General features: G+C 43.8%; 1 protein-coding gene across 2 annotated transcripts in view; it reads right to left on the reverse strand.

The window, feature by feature from the left end:
- Positions 1-19346, reverse strand: part of LOC121541498 (fibrinogen C domain-containing protein 1-like) — a 218481-nt gene that overhangs the window by 155010 nt on the left and 44125 nt on the right. The window contains exon 2 of one of the 2 annotated variants that reach the window (XM_041850555.2): positions 3846-3935. The exons of the other annotated variant lie outside the window; for it this stretch is intronic. Coding sequence (XP_041706489.1) covers positions 3846-3935 — 90 coding nt within the window. The remainder of the gene's footprint in view (positions 1-3845; positions 3936-19346) is intronic. 2 annotated transcript variants of the gene reach the window in all.

The following is a 19346-nucleotide window of genomic DNA, read 5'->3' on the forward strand; positions in this document are numbered from 1 at the left end:
ATATTGCTTTTATATTTATAAAAACAATATCTAAAGTAATTCGCACACACACACACACACACACACACACACACACACACAAACATATCTACTAGCATGCAGCCATTGTGCTAATGTTAGTTAGCATTGGCTCACAAAACTACATCTAACTTCCTTGATACTGGAAACAGAGACATAAAAAGGGTATCCACAAGTTCATCTGACTCTGGGGAAGTAGAGACATACATATTTTTTGTTTTCAATAATTTTTACAATATAGCCAATTTTACTTTGCAGCTGGCCCATCTAGTGGAAATTGCTCAGTTCTGCCTCCAGGACAAGACTCACCCCAATAAACGCCAACCTGCAATTTATTTTGGAGTTTTATCACCGTGAGGCTCTCTGGGAAATACACCCTGTTTTCCAGGAAGCACTTCTTCATCACTGTGTTTATTCATAGTCTATCTGCACAGATGTGGTCGTCATGGCTATGTGTGTGTGTTTGTTCATTCTCAGCGTGTTTATCCTGTGCACAGACACATTCACACAGAGCACATAAAGAAAACATATGCATCCAAACTCATTGGAGAGGAACAAAGCCACGAGGTGCATAACACAAACAATAGTTTGATTCCTGACAACAACAGAGTCCAGGAGTAGAGGATGCTGCTGAGTAAGGAAGGAAAGTGGGTGGGGACAGATAGGTGCCTGGTGAGAGAAGAGAGAGAGAGAGAGAGAGAGAGAGAGAGAGAGAGAGAGAGAGAGAGAGAGAGAGAGAGAGAGAGATATTAACAAACACAAACAGACCACACAGAGCCCTCGGACAGCAACACAATTAGACCCAACCAAATAATGAGAAAACTGTTTGACACACATGCTGCATGCTAGTAGATACCCATAGACTTCCAGCCACCTCAATGAACATCATTCTCACGTAGGTTTTCCTTTTGTCCAGGTGGGAAAGGTCAGTGTGGAGTGCAATAGAGATTGCGTCATCTGTGGATCTGTCGGGGCGGTATGCCAATTGGCATGGGTCCAGGGTGTCTGGGATGATGGTGTTGATGTGAGCCATGACCAGCCTTTCAAAGCATTTCATGGCTACAGATGTGAGTGATATGGGGCGATAGTCATTTATATAGGTTACCTTGGAGTTATTGGGCACAGGGACTATGGTGGTCTGCTTGAAACATGTAAGTATTACAGACTGAGTCAGGGAGTGGCTGAAAATGTCAGTGAAGACACTTGCCAGCTAGTCAGCGAATGCTCTGAGTACGCGTCCAGGAAATCCATCTGACCCTGCAGCCTTGTGAACGTTAACCTGTTTAAAGGTCTTACTCACATCGGCTACAGAAAGCGTGATAGCACAGTCGTCTGGAACAGCTGGTGCTCTCATGTATAGTTCAGTGTTGCTAGCCTCGACGCACACACAGAAGGTATTTAGCTTGTCTGGTAGGCTCTAGTCACTGGACAGCTCGCGGCTTGGTTTCCCTTTGTAATCCATGATAGTTTGCAAGCCCAGCCACATCCACCGAGCATTAGAGCCGGTGTAGTAGGATCATTTTAAATGTCCCGCTCATTGAAGGCGGCAGCTCTAGCCTTTAGCTCGGTGCGGATGTTGCCTGTAATCCATGGCTTCTGGTTGGGATATGTACGTATGGTCACTGTGGGGACAACGTCGTCGATGCACTTATTAATGAAGCTGGTGATTGATGTGGTAAACTCCTCAATACCATCGGATGAATCCCGGAACATATTCCAGTCTGTGCTAGAGAAACAGTCCTGTAGCGTATGTGTTTGTCTGTGCGTTTGTGTGTGTTTGTGTGTGTGTGTTTGCTTGCATTGCATTTGCTTTAGCCTTTTCGTAACAGTCTGTAGAGAAGCAGCAGTGATAACAGTTTCATTTGGCTCTGACTATATGTTGGCCAGAGGGGGAAGGTATGGGTGAAAGCCATCTCCTATTGCACACTAAATATTAATGGCCTCTGAACATTGCTCTCTCTACCTCTCTCGCACTCTGTCTCTCTCCCCTTCTCTCCCCCCTCTCTCTGTCTCTATTTTACTTTCTCCCTCTCTTCTGTTTCAGACAGCTTACTCTGGGATGACAGGAGACACACTGGGAGGCAAAACCTCCTTGTGGGGACACTACTGGGTCATTGGCTGGTGGCTGGATGACGGGCTCCATCCGCTCATTAGGTAAGTATAAAACCACAGGAGATACAGCAGAGATCACACACACACACATACCTACATACATACATGCAAAACCCACAGACCTCCACACACACATTAATATTCTGTACCACCCCACATGCACTCAGATCCTGTTACGATCATTTCTGCTTTTAAGTGAAAAGCAACACAAGCTAAATCCATGGTTATTTGGGGTAGTTCTTTTGAGTCAGGCTTTGCCACCTGTTCTGCTCCATTGTCAAATGTGACGTTTAATATGCGATAATCCGCTGAATGTGATCACCATGGTGATGGAGACACTGACGGGGCGAGGCTGTCGTTGTGAAGGAGCCCTAATCCTCCATGTAGATGAGCACCTCAGTACTCATCATCCTCTCCTCAGAGAGAGGCGGATGGGGACAGGCCAAGACAGAGAGAGTGAAAGCCAGAAAGAGAGAAAGTGCCACAGCCATACCGTGACAACACAAATAAAATAAAAAATTATATGTTATTAACACTTGAGCCGTGCTGTGCTGTTCTCTACAGCTACTGATAGGAAAATGCTTAAGCCATCCTCTCCCCTCTCCTCTCCTCTCAATGAGAACACTTCAAATCTCCATCTGTGACAATGGCTGGAATAAGAACCCGGGTGAACCATGCTCATTTGATGACTAACCGTGCCTGAGACCTGAAGACTCTTGTTAAGCTTTAGAGCTACATTAAACTCAAGTTAGCCTAGGCTTTAGAGTTACATTAGACCAAAGTTAACCTAGACTTTAGAGCTACATTAGACTCAAGTTAGCCTAGGCTTTAGAGCTACATTAGACTCAAGTTAGCCTAGGCTTTAGAGCTACATTAGACTAAAGTTAGCCTTTAGAGTTACATTAGACCAAAGTTATCCTAGACTTTAGAGCTACATTAGACTCAAGTTAGCCTAGGCTTTAGAGCTACATTAGACCCAAGTCAGCCTAGTCTTTAGAGATACATTAGACTCAAGTTAGCCTAGGCTTTAGAGCTACATTAGACCCAGTTAGCATAGGCTTTAGAGCTCCATTAGACCCAAGTTAGCCTTTAGAGCTACATTAGCCTAGTCTTTAAGATTACTCTATTTGTCCAGTTATACACAAGGTCCAACAGAAATGTGACTTCCGCTTTATCCTATCTCCTCTGAAAGACACACATACATTCAGCACAAGTGGAGCAGCTGTTTTGGGGGCTTAAGTGCCTTCTCCAGTGCACAACGGCAGGCTATGGCATCTAGGATTTGATACCAGCAACCCTCCAGTTGCCAGCTCACTTCGCGCCAGATTTTTCCAATCAGACCCGGGATTCAAACTGTCAACATTCTGGTTGCTTGCTCGCCTTTCTAAACGCCAGGCTACTTGCCGCATGATAAGTCACATGAGTTACATTAGAGGACTTTCATCTTTCTACAAACACATTTCATATATAACATATAACTGTACTACTGAATATGAGATAATTCATCATTATTTTAGGATGTGAGAAATATAATGAGCAAGCTTGCATTTGAGGAATGCACTATAACAAATAGTTTGGTGTGAGGTTCACAATGTGTAGAGTTTTAACATTGGGCAGGTTGGGGTGCAATATTAGAAGTTTGAGGTGTAAGTGAGTAATCGGGTGGGTCTAGTAGCCTGCATGTGTGTTTGTGTTATAGGTGTGTGTGTTCTTACCTTGGTGGGTGAGGGGGTCTCTCTGACTGTGTCTGAGTCTGACCAGCGGTGTTTGAGCTGGGAGGAGCTGGGTACACACTCACAGAATGTCTGCATGGAACAAACAAACAAACCGTTGTTGTTGTGTTTGTCGGTGTTGTTTCGATGTGCAGATATTACAGTATGCTTTCAGCTCTAACACAATTAAAAATGACCAACGATTGGAACGCAAATGTAAGGTCTATAACCTCTACAAATTCTAAATTACAGAAAATTAAGCACCAAAATCATGCTATTGTTAAACGAAACAGTAACAACACACGTATAAAGAATAAACTCCTAACAGTACACAGACAGACACACACAGAACAACAGAAAATAGCCATTTAGTACATAAACAGGAGCAGAACTGGAGAAGGCGCACAGGAATAACTCTGTCTGTCCCAACAAAGATTTCATGTCCCTTCTAAGTCACTGCTGAGTGTGTCTTTAGATCTCTGCTAAAATTAAGGTTACTGTGTGTGTGCGTGTGTGCATGTGTACGCGCGTGTGCGTGTCCGGTGTGTGTGTGTGTGCGCGTGTGTATGTGTGTGCGTGTGTGCGTGCGCACGTGTGCGAGAGCTTGTGTGCTGCAGAAAGTTAAATGAGAAAGTTAAATGTAATCATGCTAGGGCTATGTCCTAGCTGAGGGCGTTGTAACTGCTTTAGGAGAGTACATGCTGTCCCTGACCTTCTACACACACCATTGACCTGACCAATTAGCCTAGAACCATAGAACACACACACTCTCAGGACAAAGCTCCGTCCACCCAACTAACACAATGCTGGTACAGACAGAGGATCCCTTATGGAAAAACCACATGAATTTCACGTGAACACGTGTGAACACGTGATCATGTGTGATCTCATGTGATCGTGTGATTTAATGTGAAGTTAATGTGATAACATAAAACTACACGTGACAACATGTGAGCAAATGTGAGAACATGATCTCATGTAAAATTCATGTGAAATAAATGTGACAACATGGGGATGCAACATTTCAACATGTGATACCATAACACTACACCTGACAACATTTGAGCACGTAAAAACCTAGGTGTCAAATATAATTTAGAATATTTTACTTTGAAAGGCATAATTGGCATTAATTACATTTAAACAGTCATGGTCCCCTGCAGGTTTTGTCTAGTTACATTTTACATTTACGTCATTTAGCAGACAATTTTTTCCAGAGCAACTAGGGTTAAGTGCCTTGCTCAAGTGCACTAAAACAGATTTTTCACCTAGTCGATTTAGGGATTAAAACACTCTTAACCGCTAGGCTACCTGCCACCGTGAGTGTGTGTGAGTTCCCGGTTAGTTCCAGGGACAATTTTAGAATGTTGTGTCATGGTCCCCTGGATGTTTTTGTCTAGTTGCTGTGAAAATACGGTAAATCTAAAACTAGTCAGTGTATTTTTACAGCTAAATTCAGGTGTTAGAGGACATTATGCTGATTGCTTGGAACTAAACCGAAAATGGGATTTGAACTCACAACCTCTTAATTTCTAGCTACCTGAAGTTCCTGCTGCGCACCATGTCTGTAGACATAATGGAGATTGGCAAGAATACATTTCTGTACTTTTTAAAAGTAAATATATACAACAACTGGAAGAGGTTATTTCTATAAAATGACAGTACGCTGCTGTATTCTCAAGAATTAGCATATTTTGGGGCGTGGTTGAATATATGTACAGTGAGGGAAAAAAGTATTTGATCCCCTGCTGATTTTGTACGTTTGCCCACTGACTAAGAAATTATCAGTCTATAATTTTAATGGTAGGTTTATTTGAACAGCGAGAGACAGAATAACAACAACAAAAATCCAGAAAAACGCATGTCAAAAATGTTATAAATTGATTTGCATTTTAATGAGGGAAATAAGTATTTGACCCCCTCTCAATCAGAAAGATTTCTGGCTCCCAGGTGTCTTTTATACAGATAACGAGCTGAGATTAGGAGCACACTCTTAAAGGGAGTGCTCCTAATCTCATCTTGTTACCTGTATAAAAGAGACCTGTCCACAGAAGCAATCAATCAATCAGATTCCAAACTCTCCACCATGGCCAAGACCAAAGAGCACTCCAAGGATGTCAGTGACAAGATTGTAGACCTACACAAGGCTGGAATGGGTTACAAGACCATCGCAAGCACCTTGGTGAGAAGGTGACAACAGTTGGTGCGATTATTGGCAAATGGAAAAAACACAAAATAACTGTCAATCTCCCTCGGCCTGGGGCTCCATGCAATATCTCACCTCGTGGAGTTGTAATGATCATGAGAACGGTGAGGAATCAGCCCAGAACTACACGGGAGGATCTTGTCAATGATCTCAAGGCAGCTGGGACCATAGTCACCAAGAAAACAATTGGTAACACACTACGCCGTGAAGGACTGAAATCCTGCAGCGCCCGCAAGGTCCCCCTGCTCAAGAAAGCACATATACAGGGCTGTCTGAAGTTTGCCAATGAACATCTGAATGATTCAGAGGAGAACTGGGTGAAAGTGATGTGGCATCAACTCAACTCGCTGTGTTTGGAGGAGGAGGAATGCTGCCTATGACCCCAAGAACACCATCCCCACCGTCAAACATGGAGGTGGAAACATTATGCTTTGGGGGTGTTTTTCTGCTAAGGGGACAGGACAACTTCACCGCATCAAAGGGACGATGGACGGGGCCATGTACCGTCAAATCTTGGGTGAGAATCTCCTTCCCTCAGCCAGGGCATTGAAAATGGGTCGTGGATGGGTATTCCAGCATCACAATGACCCAAAACACACGGCCAAGGCAAAAAAGGAGTGGCTCAAGAAGAAGCACATTAAGGTCCTGGAGTGGCCTAGCCAGTCTCCAGACCTTAATCCCATACTTTTTTCCCTCACTGTACATACAGTACCAGTCAAAAGTTTGGACACACCTACTCATCCAACGGTTTATCTTTATTTTGTACTATTTCTACATTGTAGAATAATAGTGAAGACATCAGAACTATGAAATAACACATATGGAATCATGTATTAACCAAAAAAGTGTTCAACAAATCAAAATATATTTTCAAAGTAGCCACCCATTGCATTGATGACAGCTTTGCACACTCTTGGCATTCTCTTAACCAGCTTCATGAAGTAGTCACCTGGAATGCATTTCAATTAACAGGTGTGCCTTGTTAAATGATAATTTGTGGAATTTCTTTCCTTCGTAATGCATTTGAGCCAATCAGTTGTGTAGTGACAAGGTAGGGGTGGTATACAGAAGATAGCCCTATTTGGTAAAAGACCAAGTCCATATTATGGCAAGAACAGCTCAAAAAAGCAAAGAGAAACATTTACATTTTCATTTTAGTCATTTAGCAGACGCTCTTATCCAGAGCGACTTACAGTTAGTGAGTGCATACATTTTTCATACTGGCCTCCCGTGGGAATCAAACCCACAACCCTGGCGTTGCAAGCGCCATGCTCTACCAATTGAGCTACAGGAGGCAGGAAACAACAGTCCTTCATTACTACAGGAAACAACAGTCCATCATTACTTTAAGACATGAAGGTCAGTCAATACGGAACATTTCAAGAACTTTGAAAGTTTCTACAAGTGCAGTTGCAAAAACCATCAAGTGCCATGATGAATCTGGCTCTCATGAGGACCGCCAAAGGAATGGAAGACACAGAGTTACCTTTGCTGCAGAGGATAAGGTCATTAAAGTTACCAGCCTCAGAAATGGAAGCCCAAATAAATGCTTCACAGAGTTCAAGTAACAGACATCTCAACATCAATTGTTCAGAGGAGACTGTGTGAATCAGGCCTTCATGGTCGAATTGCTGCAAAGAAACCACTACTAAAGGACACCAATAATAAGAAGATACTTGCTTGGGCCAAGAAACACCAGAAATCTGTCCTTTGGTCTGATGAGTCCAAATTTGAGATTTTTGGTTCCAACCGACGTGTCTTTGTGATACGCAGAGTAGGTGAACGGATTATCTCCGCATGTGTGGTTCCTACTGTGAAGCAAGGAGGAGGAGGTGTGATGGTGTGGGGGTGCTTTGCTGGTGATTTATTTAGAATTCAAGGCACACTTAAACAGCATGCCTATCACAGCATTCTGCAGTGATACGCCATCCCATCTGGTTTGCGCATAGTGGGACTATCATTTGTTTTTCAACAGGACAATGACCCAACACACCTCCAGGCTGTGTAAGGGCTATTTGACCAAGAAGGAGAGTGATGGAGTGCTGCATCAGATGACCTGGCCTCCACAATCACCCAACCTCAACCCAATTGAGATGGTTCGGAAGAGTTGGACTGCAGAGTGAATGAAAAGCAGCCAACAAGTGCTCAGCATATGGGAGAACTCCTTCAAGACTGTTGGAAAAGCATTCCAGGTGAAGCTGGTTGAGAGAATGCCAAGAGTGTGCAAAGCTGTCATCAAGGCAAAGGGTGGCTACTTTGAAGAATCAAATATAAAAAATATACTTTGATTTGTATGACACTTTTTTGGTTACTACATTATTCCATATGTGTTATTTCATAGTGTTGATGTCTTCACTATTTTTATACAATGTAGAAAATAGTAAAAATTAAGAAAAACCCTGAATAGGTGTCCAAACTTTTGACTGGTACTGTATGTGCCAACCATCAGTGGAAGTGTTGTAGCAGTTTAAGTGTTTGATGGTTATGTCAATGCATGTAGGTCATCTGCTTTGACACTGTCTGTTCTGCAAACTTTGGATGAGGCCCTGTCAGTAATGTGCTGCACTGTGAAGAGGTTACTGTGCATTTTCCAGTAACTTAATGGGAACTTATTGCTGTGAAATTGTCATTTTATAACTGAAAACTACTTGTCAGTAAGTTATTGTGAAAGTCAAACTTCTAAGAGGCTGCCGCTGTTACAGTATGCTTCCAAGTTATGTGCATGTTGTCAACAGAAGAGTCAGTGAAGGCACTGTGCCACTCAAGCATGATAGGTGTACTTTTAGTTTATTGTTGACACAGCTTGTTGGACATTAGCCAATTGGCGTTTCTCAATGATTTCAAAGCATGTGAATGTTACAACTTCTCAACTGGTATAATCCAGTGGGGGGGGGGTCCAGGTGGCCATTTCATTAATTGTTCAGCAGTCTTATGGCTTGGGGGTAGAAACTGTTAAGAAGCCTTTTGGACCTAGACTTGGCGCTCCGGTACCGCTTGCCGTGCGGTAGCAGAGAGAACTGTCTATGACTTGGGTATCTGGAGTCTTTGACAATTTTTTGGGCCTTCCTCTGACACCGCCTAATATATAGGTCCTGGATGGCAGGAAGCTTGGCTCCAGTGATGTACTGGGCCGTACGCACTACCCTCTGTAGCGCCTTGTGGTCGGATGCCAAATCTTTTCAGTCTCCTGGGGGGGGGGGAAGGCGTTGTCGTGCCCTCTTCATGACTTTCCTAGTGTGTTTGGACCATCATAGTTTGTTGGCTATGTGGACACCAAGGAACTTGAAACTCTCGACCCGCTCCGCTACAGCCCGTCGATGTGAATGTGGGCGTGTTCGGTCTTCCTTTTCCTGTAGTCCACGATCCTGTCCTTTGTCGATCATGTAGAATGCTACTCTGGGAACCATCCTGAGTCGTGTAGCTATTGGAATTTTCCTCCTTCACAATGTATGGCACCCACTTGGGTGATGCCTCAGCAGCTCTGGACGCCAGAAAGCTCACCACAAACAGTTCAGAGTAGTAGCCAGATGTCCTCACTATGAGCCCTCTGCCTCAGCACTGCATTCCTTTACTGCATCTCACATTCCTCTCAAGCTTCAGGGGCCTCATTTATAAACGTTGCGGAAATGTTACACTAAATATCTGTGTGGGCCATTTCTTAAAAGACTGAGCACACACAAACATATTGAGATTGGCGCATGCCATACATACGCATGTTTATAAATCATACCTGTCATAAAACTATGCGTGCGTGAACAAGCATTATAACTCCGCCTGAAAAATTCCCATCAATTACCTTCTATGGTGACAATATTATTTGCTGTATACTTTGGAAGTATTGGAATTAGGCCAAGACAGTATCTAAAGGAAATAGCAATAGTGCACTTGATCAAATATCTTGGAGGTCTTGGCAGAATGTTTTCTTTTGCAGTGACATTTGCTGTATCTGACCGTTTCTGAAAGACAAAAACAATTGCAAATTGTTGTGGACCTGTAAACAGATCATTTGAGTTCAATAATGTTTTGCATTTAGGCCTACTTTTATATGCTGCATTGCCTGCAAATTCTAAAACACTGTCTACTGGGAGAAAACTGAAAACTACAGTTTCAGTGCAAAAGATCAACTGTCTGTTCACCTGTTAAATTCTACTGTCTGTTATAAACGGGTTACAAACCACGCTCCCTTTCGGATGCATAGAGCAAAAAACTAGAAATTATAAGAGCCTATCTAATAGGCCCAATTAAACGAGAGATGCGCATGGTAATTTGTTACTTCTCACTAACAGCAAATTATTGCATCTTGTTATTATATTTAGGCCTAGCTGCCTGTTTTTTTTTTTTGTTATGAAAAAAGTGTACCACTAGGCTACTTTTGCCTTCTTGCAATTCAATACATCAAACACTAGAAGCAATAAAACTGGCCTTCTTGAGACTAGTTGAGTATCTGGAGCATCAGCAATTGTGGGTTCGATTACAGGCTCAAAATGGCCAGAAACAAATAACTTTCTTCTGAAATTCGTCAGTCTATTCTTGTTCTGAAAAATGAAGGCTGTTCCATGCGAGAAATTGCCAAGAAACTGAAGATCTCGTACAACGCTGTGTACTACTCCCTTCACAGAACAGCGCAAACTGGCTCTAACCAGAATAGAGTGGGAGGCCCCGGTGCACAACTGAGCAAGAGGACAAATACATTAGAGTGTCTAGTTTGAGAAACAGGCGCTTCAAAGGTCCTTAACTGGCAGCTTCATTAAATAGTACCCACAAAACACCAGTCTCAGTGAAGAGGCGACTCCGGGATGCTGACCTTCTAGGCAGAGTTGCAAAGAAAAAGCCATATCTCAGATTGCCCATCTTAATCTTTTCTTTTTATTGGCCAGTCTGAGATATGGCTTTTTCTTTATGTGGTGTGCACTGTGCAGAACCCCGGAAGAATTATCACTGTGAATCATTGTAATGTTTGTTTATGTGTCAATTAATCCCGCAAGGGATGGGTTGCCGACTGGCGATTTGACACGAAAATTCATTAATGCATTCACTCATTCATTCTCACACACGCACATGCACACACACACACGCATGCATACACTCCCCTTGCCCCCCGCTGTGTTTGTGGCTATGGGCTGATGTGATGTGATGTGGGTGAGGGGTGTGACTCAGTTTGTTTGCGCTGTGTTTGCCTAGTCCTAATCTAGCTCCAAAACAGGAAGGGATTTACACCTAAAAGCATATTTTGGGCTTTTATTGGTTGGACCTGGCAAAAAGGATTCAATCTGATGAGCTGAGATTTAGGCTGGCAGTGAGAAGTGGCAGAGCTTATAGTCTATGTTAGCGGGAAGGGGTAGTGTGTGTGTGTGTGTGTGTGTTACTTGTGATTAAGAACTTTGGGTGAATAAATGTGTCGTGGGACCGTGTGTTTGGTTTGTTTGAGATAACTTTGTGTGTGTGTGTGTGTGTGCGGGGCGTGAGGTGAGGTGAGGTGAGTTTTAGCTTACTGCTCGCTAATCCAATCTGAAGGATTTGCACACATTCAGTCCTGGGTATACTAATCATTTACCGGGACGGGCTCAATAGGAGGGAGGGAGAGTGGGATGGAGGGAGAGAGGGATGGAGGGAGAGAGGGATGGAGGGAGAGTGGGATGGAGGGAGAGAGGGATGGAGGGAGAGTGGGATGGAGGGAGAGAGCGATGGAGGGATGGAGGGAGAGAGGGATGGAGGGAGAGAAGGATGGAGGGAGAGTGGGATGAGGGAGAGAGGGATGGAGGGATGGAGGGAGAGTGGGCTGGAGGGAGAGAGGGATGGAGGGAGAGTGGGCTGGAGGGAGAGAGGGATGGAGGGAGAGAGGGATGGAGAGAGAGAGGGAAGGAGGGAGAGAGGGAGCTAGAAGGAGAGCATAGCGGAGACAAAGACAGAAGTCAAAGAACAGAAAATAATAGTTTTAAGACATTAGGGAAAACTTTTGTTGCACCACAAATTCAATTCTAATTCATTTCCCTCTCCCTGTTAATTTGATGTAATTCCATGCAAATTCCAGGTCAGTCTGTGAATTCAGATAAAATTCCTTTCAATTCCAATGTTAAGTCAATTCCAATAATTCAATTCCCAATAGTTTTTCTACGTGTATGCCTGTATGCTCTGTGTAGTTTCAAGTTTCAAGTTTTTTTTGTCACGTGCATTAGGACAGTGAAATGCCTTTCTTGCTTGCTCTTTCCCAACAATGCATTCATGAAAAGTCAAGTAGAATAAAAATTAACGAGAAATAGATATAAGAAGAACACGATAAAGTAAGTAAACTATATAGAGGGTCAGTTCCAGGGCCAGTGCCAACACCATATTTACAATGTGCAGGGATGCATCTTAGAAGCTGTACTGGAGCCTGTTGTTGTCAGACTTGATGCTCTGGTACCGCTTGTCATGTGGAAGCAGAGAGAACAGTCTATGGCTTGGGTGGCTGGAAACGTCAGTCACTTGTCCGCATCCTGTACAATGGATTAACTTGAGCTAAAACAAATCAATCTCTGCTTTCTTTGTTGAGTGCTCCAACTCCTTTCTACCTCAAATTAGTCCTTTCGGAAGTTTTTCTTGGTAAACCCTTCTCATGATTTTTGTCATTGTTGTTGAGCGCCCCTCCTTTCCTTTGTTTGCTGAAGCGTGGAAGGCCCACCTGAACTCTAGGGTGGCTGGAGTCTTTAACAATTTTCCGGGCCTTCCTTTCACATCGCCTGATATAGAGCTTTAGTGGTCAGATAATACCTCTTATTCCATTCAAATGCTCTCAGACAGTCCATACTAAGTGGATGGAAGGGACATTGAAGGCAACATATTGTATACTGAACTTAGTAAAATTGCACTGAACAAAAATATAAACGCAACAAGATTGAAAATCAGTCAATTGAAATAAATTCACTATGCATCTGTTGGTCACAGATACCGTAAAAAAAAAGGTAAGGGTATGGATCAGAAAACCAGTCAGTATCTGGTGTGACCACCATTTGCCTCATGCAGCATTAAACATCTCTTTAGCATAGAGTTGATCAGGCTGTTGATTGTGGCCTGTATAATGTTGTCCCACTCCTCTTCAATGGCTGTGTGAAGTTGCTGGATATTGGCGGGAACTGGAACATGGGGTCGTACACGTCAACCTAGAGCATCCCAAACATGCTCAATTGGTGACATGTCTGGTTAGTATGCGGGCCAAGGAAGCAGTGGTTCATTTTCAGCTTCCTGTCACGACTTCCTCCGAAGCTGCCTCCCCTCCTTGTTCGGGCAGGCTTCGCCGTTCATCGTTACCGGCTTACTAGCCACTGCCGCTCCATATATCATCATTCCAATTGTCTTGTCTTGTCAATTACACACACCTGGTTCATCTTCCCTCATTAGTACATGTATAAGTGTTCCTTCTACCCCCTTGTCCTTGTGGGTGATTGTTTCATGTGAGATGAGTGTAGCTCGGTTGAGCTACGTGTACTTTGTATTGCCGGGGTATATTTTCCCCGTGTGCCTTTATTTTTTCCAGTGCGCCTGTTTTGCGCACTGGACTGTTGACGCTATCCAGCGTAACTGTGTACTACGGAATAAACTCTGTATTCTGTGATTTACCCTCCTGCGCCTGACTCTTTCAAATCACACTCTCACACTTCCAGGAATTGTGTACAGATCCTTGCGACATTGGGCCGAGCATCATCATGCTGAGACATGAGGTGATGGTGGCGGATGAATGGCACGACAATGGACCTCAGGATCTCGTCACGGTATCTGTATGCATTCTAATTGCCATCGATAAAATGCAATTGTGTTTGTTGTATGTAGCTTATGCCTGTGGCGCAGTGGTCTAAGGCACTGCATCGCAGTACTAGCTGTGCCACTAGAGATCCTGGTTCGAATCCAGGCTCTGTCGTAGCAGGCCGCGACCGGGAGACCCATGGGGTGGCGCACAATTGGTCCAGGGTAGGGGAGGGAATGGCCGGCAGGGATGTAGCTCAGTTGGTAGAGCATGGCGTTTGCAACACCAGGTTTGTGGGTTCGAGTCCCACGGGGGGCCAGTATGAAAAATAAAATAAAAAATGTATGCACTCACTAACTGTAAGTTGCTCTGGATAAGAGCGTCTGCTAAATGACTAAAAAAATATAAAAAATGCCTGCCCATACCATAACCCCACCGCCCCCATGGGGCAATCTGTTCACAACGTTGACATCAGCAAACTGCTCTGCCATCTGCCTGGTACAATTGAAATTTGGATTCATCCGTAAAGAGCACACTTCTTCAGCATGCCAGTGGCCTTTGAAGGTGAGCATTTGCCCACTGAAGTTGGTTACCATGAAGAATTGCAATCAGGTCAAGACCCTGGTGAGGACGACAAGCATGCAGATGAGCTTCCCTGAGATGGTTTCTGACAGTTTGTACATAAATTCACAGTTTCATCAGCTGTCTGGGGGCTGGTCTAAGACGATCCCACAAGTGAAGAAGCCGGATGTGGAGGTTATGGGCTGGCGTGGTCTGCGGTTGTGAGGCAGGTTTGCTGTACTGCCAAATTCTCTAAAACGACATTGGCTGCAGCGTATGGTAGACAAATTAACATTCAATTCTCTGGCAACAGCTCTGGTGGACATTCCTGCAGTCAGCATGCCAATTGCATGCTCCCTCAAAACTGAGACATCTGTGGCATTGTGTTGTGTGATGAAACTGTGGACTTTTATTGTCCCCAGTAGAAGGTGCACCTGTGTAATGATCATCCTGTTTCCTGCTTCTTGATATACCACACCTGTCAGGTGGATGGATTATCTTGGCAAAGGAGAAATGCTCACTAACAGGGAGGTGAACACATTTGTGCACAACATTTGAGAGAAATATGCTTTTTGTGTGTATGGAACATTTCTGGGATCTTTTATTTCAGCTCATGAAACACTTTACATGTTGCGTTTATATTTTTGTTCAGTGTACAATTTACATCCTGATAGCTTTATCTCAAACCTAAAGAGGTTAGTTTTTGCCTCTTAATTGAGGGGAATGGTTTAGACCTTGGAGTGTTGGTTGTGACATCACTGGCCTTGCAAACTGAACTATTCAATTTCATTCTGAGGCATATTCTAGATGTGTATTTAAGATATATTTTAAGAGTTTCTACATTACGTTTCCATGTATTTGGGGCACATTTTCTGAATTCTTACATTGGTTTTTTAATCCGCCTGCCTTTTCCTTTGATATCTTGCATCAGCTCAGTAGTCCATGAGACATCATCCTCTAGTAGTAAACAAACTCTGTGTGAGCCCACTAGCTACATACACACACACACACACACACGCACACACACACACAAACACACACAATCCACTAGCTACACTTTCCTTAGCCCAAACTGGAGAAATACAGATATAAACCACATAGGCCTACACATGCTCTGAATGTGAATAAGTTGACAGGCTGGCTGTGGTGGTGTAAGTGAGTTATTTGGGTTGTTTGGTGTTGCAGTGTTGTATCAGTGAAAGTAGGAGCTGAATGTGAATCGGTTTCAATTAATTGGAGGCCCCTCTGTGTAACTGTTTGTTGTCACTGTAAAAGTAATAGCTCAGTGAGAATGGTTTTACATGAGTTCCAGGCACCGCTATTACCCTCTATTGTGTTTGTGTTGTGTTTTCCATGGGTCCATCAAAACAGAGGGGTAGTGGAGGCAGTTTCAAGGCTTTTATTCTTCTGACTACACCAGGGGCAACTCACACACTGCACACATGACCACCTGCATACTATCTGCAAAGAAACATGCAGAGAATCGGAATAACTTAGGACCAACATACATGAATACACAACTAGATGGGAAAATGGGGATACTTGTCTCCTTTAAACACACACACAAACACACACCAACACACACACACACACACAAACACACACACACACACACAAACATACACAAGCAGGCAGGCATGCATGCAAATACACAAACAGGCAGGCACGCACGCACGCACACAAACACACAAATGCGCACACTCACCAAAACACACACACATGCACACACACACACACACACACATACAAAAGCAGACAGGCATGGATGCACCCACACGCACAAACACACTCACATGACCACACACACATACAAAATCCCTCTTACTACAAAGTAGTGATGTTATGTTTGATCCCGGAGATCCGAGACATGCATTGAAATCACTACGCTGTGTACTTCGAAGCAGTGTGCCGATGCCTGTATCACCTTACCAGAAGCACGTGATCCATGACGTCCGAAGCTTTGTTTCGTCGAACAACCACCTCATTGGTTTGGTAGAAGACAAAAAGGCTACGCTGCGCACATGCTATGGGGTGTGGGACGTCATCTATAATAAGTTGGCTGCTCTAAATTATTTTGACCAGCAGGTGCCACTAGTGTACACTGTGTTGATCAACGCCTCGAGTAATGAACCTATTTTCGACACAATTTGCTAGAAAACGTCAACACTTCAGTAAGCTTGGTTTCCCCATAACTACTACAAAGGTACACACAAAGACATACACACACACACCACCCCGCCACCTTTTCAACAATCTCTTTGTTGATGGTTTGGTGATGGTTCTATGTGGAACCATACTGACCCAAATAACCCTTTGAGCCCATCAATGGTTCTTTGCAGTTCCAAAAAGTGTTCTTTCCTCTTTCATTGATAATTAAAATGTAGGGGTGAATATATTGGGACGTGGTTTGCGCACAGCTCTTTTTGTGCAACTGTGAGTGAGAGTGTCATTCCAGTTGATCTACTCTGTTGTGTTATGCTATTACATGTTACACTGTATATGATTATAGTCAGTGAATGGTGTCTTGTGTCAATTGAGAGCAGTTATCTAAGTAAGTAGTTCTAAATTCTCTCTTTAGGGACGCCCAGCTGTTCCAGAGCTAGCATAGCTGACTCAACTTGCTATTAAACAAAATAATATCATCTATGGAACTTTAACAGTATAATATGGCTATTAAACCAGAATACATAAACCTGTGTGGTTCTACAAAGAGCCTTTGAGATTGAGAAAGGTTATTTATAGAAGCTTAGGAAAGGGTTCTATATAGCACTAAAAAGGGTTCCGCTATGGTTACAAGCCTAAGAAACGCTTATTTGGCACTATATAGAACTATTTGTTTTTAGTGTGTTTAAAAGGATGAAAGAACAGTCAGAGGACAGAGGGTAGAGCTGGAAATGGGAGGATTACAGACTAAAAGCTGTTCCATTCACATGGATGCCAGAGCTTAGGACCATAACCCCCACCCTCTCCCCTCCAAACACTACACACGCACACACATTTCCCTGACCCAAACTGCTTGATTGCAAACTTGTTGCACACCCCAAAAGAACGGTTATAAATAGGATCAGATCAAATCAAATCATATTTTATTGGTCACATACACATATTTAGCAGATGTTATTGCGGGTGTAGCGAAATGCTTGTGTTCCTAGCTCCAACAGTGCAGTAGTATCTAACATTTCCACAACAATACACACAAATCTAAAAGTAAAAGAATGGAATTAAGAAATATATAATTATTAGATCGAGCAATGTCGCAGTTGCACTGACTAAAATACAGTAGAATAGAATACAGTATATACATATGAGATGAGTAAAGCAGTATGTAAACATTTCTAAAGTGACTAGTGTTTCATTATTAAAGTGGCCAGTGATTCCAAATCTATGTATATAGGGCAGCAGCCTCTAAGGTGCAGGGTTGCGTAACTGGGTGGAAGCCGGCTAGTGATGGCTATTTAACAGTCTGATGGCCTTGAGATAGAAGCTGTTTTTCAGTCTCTCGGTCACTGCTTTGATGCACCTGTAATGACCTCGCCTTCTGGATGATAGCGGGGTGAACAGGCAGTCGCTCGGGTGGTTGATGTACTTGATTATCTTTTTGGCCTTCCTGTGACATTGGGTGCTGTAGGTGTCCTGGAGGGCAGGTAGTTTGCCCCCGGTGATGCGTTGGGCAGACCGCACCACCCTCTGGAGAGCCCTGCGGTTGCGGGCGGTGCAGTTGATGTACCAGGCAGTGATACAGCCCGGCAGGATGATCTCAATTGTGCATCTGTAAAGGTTTGTGAGGGTTTTAGGGTCCAAGCCAAATTTCTTCAGCCTCCTGAAGTTGAAGAGGCGCTGTTGCGCCTTCTTCACCACACTGTCTGTGTGGGTGGACTATTTCAGATCGTCAGTGATGTGTATGCCAAGGAACTTGAAGCTTTCCACCTTCTCCTCTGCGGTCCCATCGATGTGAATTGGGGCGTGCTCCCTCTGCTGTTTCCTGAAGTCCACGATCAGCTCCTTTGTTTTGTTGACGTTGAGTGAGAGGTTATTTACCTGGCACCACTCTCCCAGGGCCCTCACCTCCTCCCTGTAGGCTGTCTCGTCATTGTTGGTAATCAGGCCTAATACTGTTGTGTTGTCTGCAAACTTGATGATTGAGTTGGAGGCATGTGTGGCCACGGAGTCATGGGTGAACAGGGAGTACAGGAGGGGGCTGAGCACGCACCTTTGTGGGGCCCCTGTGTTGAGGATCAGCGAAGTGGAGGTGTTGTTTCCTAACGTCACCACCTGGAGGCGGCCCGTCAGGAAGTCCAGGACCCAGCTGCACAGGGCAGGGTTCAGAACCAGGGCCCCAAGCTTAATGATGAGCTTGGAGGGTACTAAGGTGTTGAATGCTGAGCTGTAGTCAATGAACAGCATTCTTACATAGGTATTCGTCTTGTCCAGATGGGATTGGGCAGTGTGCAGTGCGATGGCGATTGCATCCTCTGTGGATCTATTAGGGCGGTAAGCAAATTGAAGTGGGTATAGGGTGTCAGGTAAGGTAGAGGTGATCCTTAACTATCCTTAACTAGCCTCTCAAAGCACTTCATGAAAACCTTACCTGATAGGGGTTATATGGCTTGTAACCATAGTGGAACCCTTTTTGGTGCTATATAGAACCACTTTTTGAAGGTTCTATAAAGAACCATGCTCATAAGGTTCTAAATGGAACCTGTATAGTGCTATAAAGAACCCTTTCCTAAGGTTGAGTAGATACTTTAAGTATTCTCCCCCCTGAGTCGATACATGTTAGAAACACCATTGGCAGTGATTCACAGCTGTGAGTCTTCTTGGGTAAGTCTCATTAGAGCTTTGCACACCTGTATTGTGCAATATTTGCCCATTATTCTCTTCAAAATTATTCAAGCTCTGTCAAGGTGTTTGGGATCATGGCTAGACAGCAATTTTGTGTTGCCATTTAAGTCAAAACTGTAACTTGGCCACTCAGGAACATTAATTGTCTTCTTGGTAAGAAACTCCAGTGTTGATT

Source organism: Coregonus clupeaformis, chromosome 27 (genome assembly GCF_020615455.1).
Source record: "Coregonus clupeaformis isolate EN_2021a chromosome 27, ASM2061545v1, whole genome shotgun sequence".
NCBI classification, from domain to species: Eukaryota; Metazoa; Chordata; class Actinopteri; order Salmoniformes; family Salmonidae; genus Coregonus; species Coregonus clupeaformis.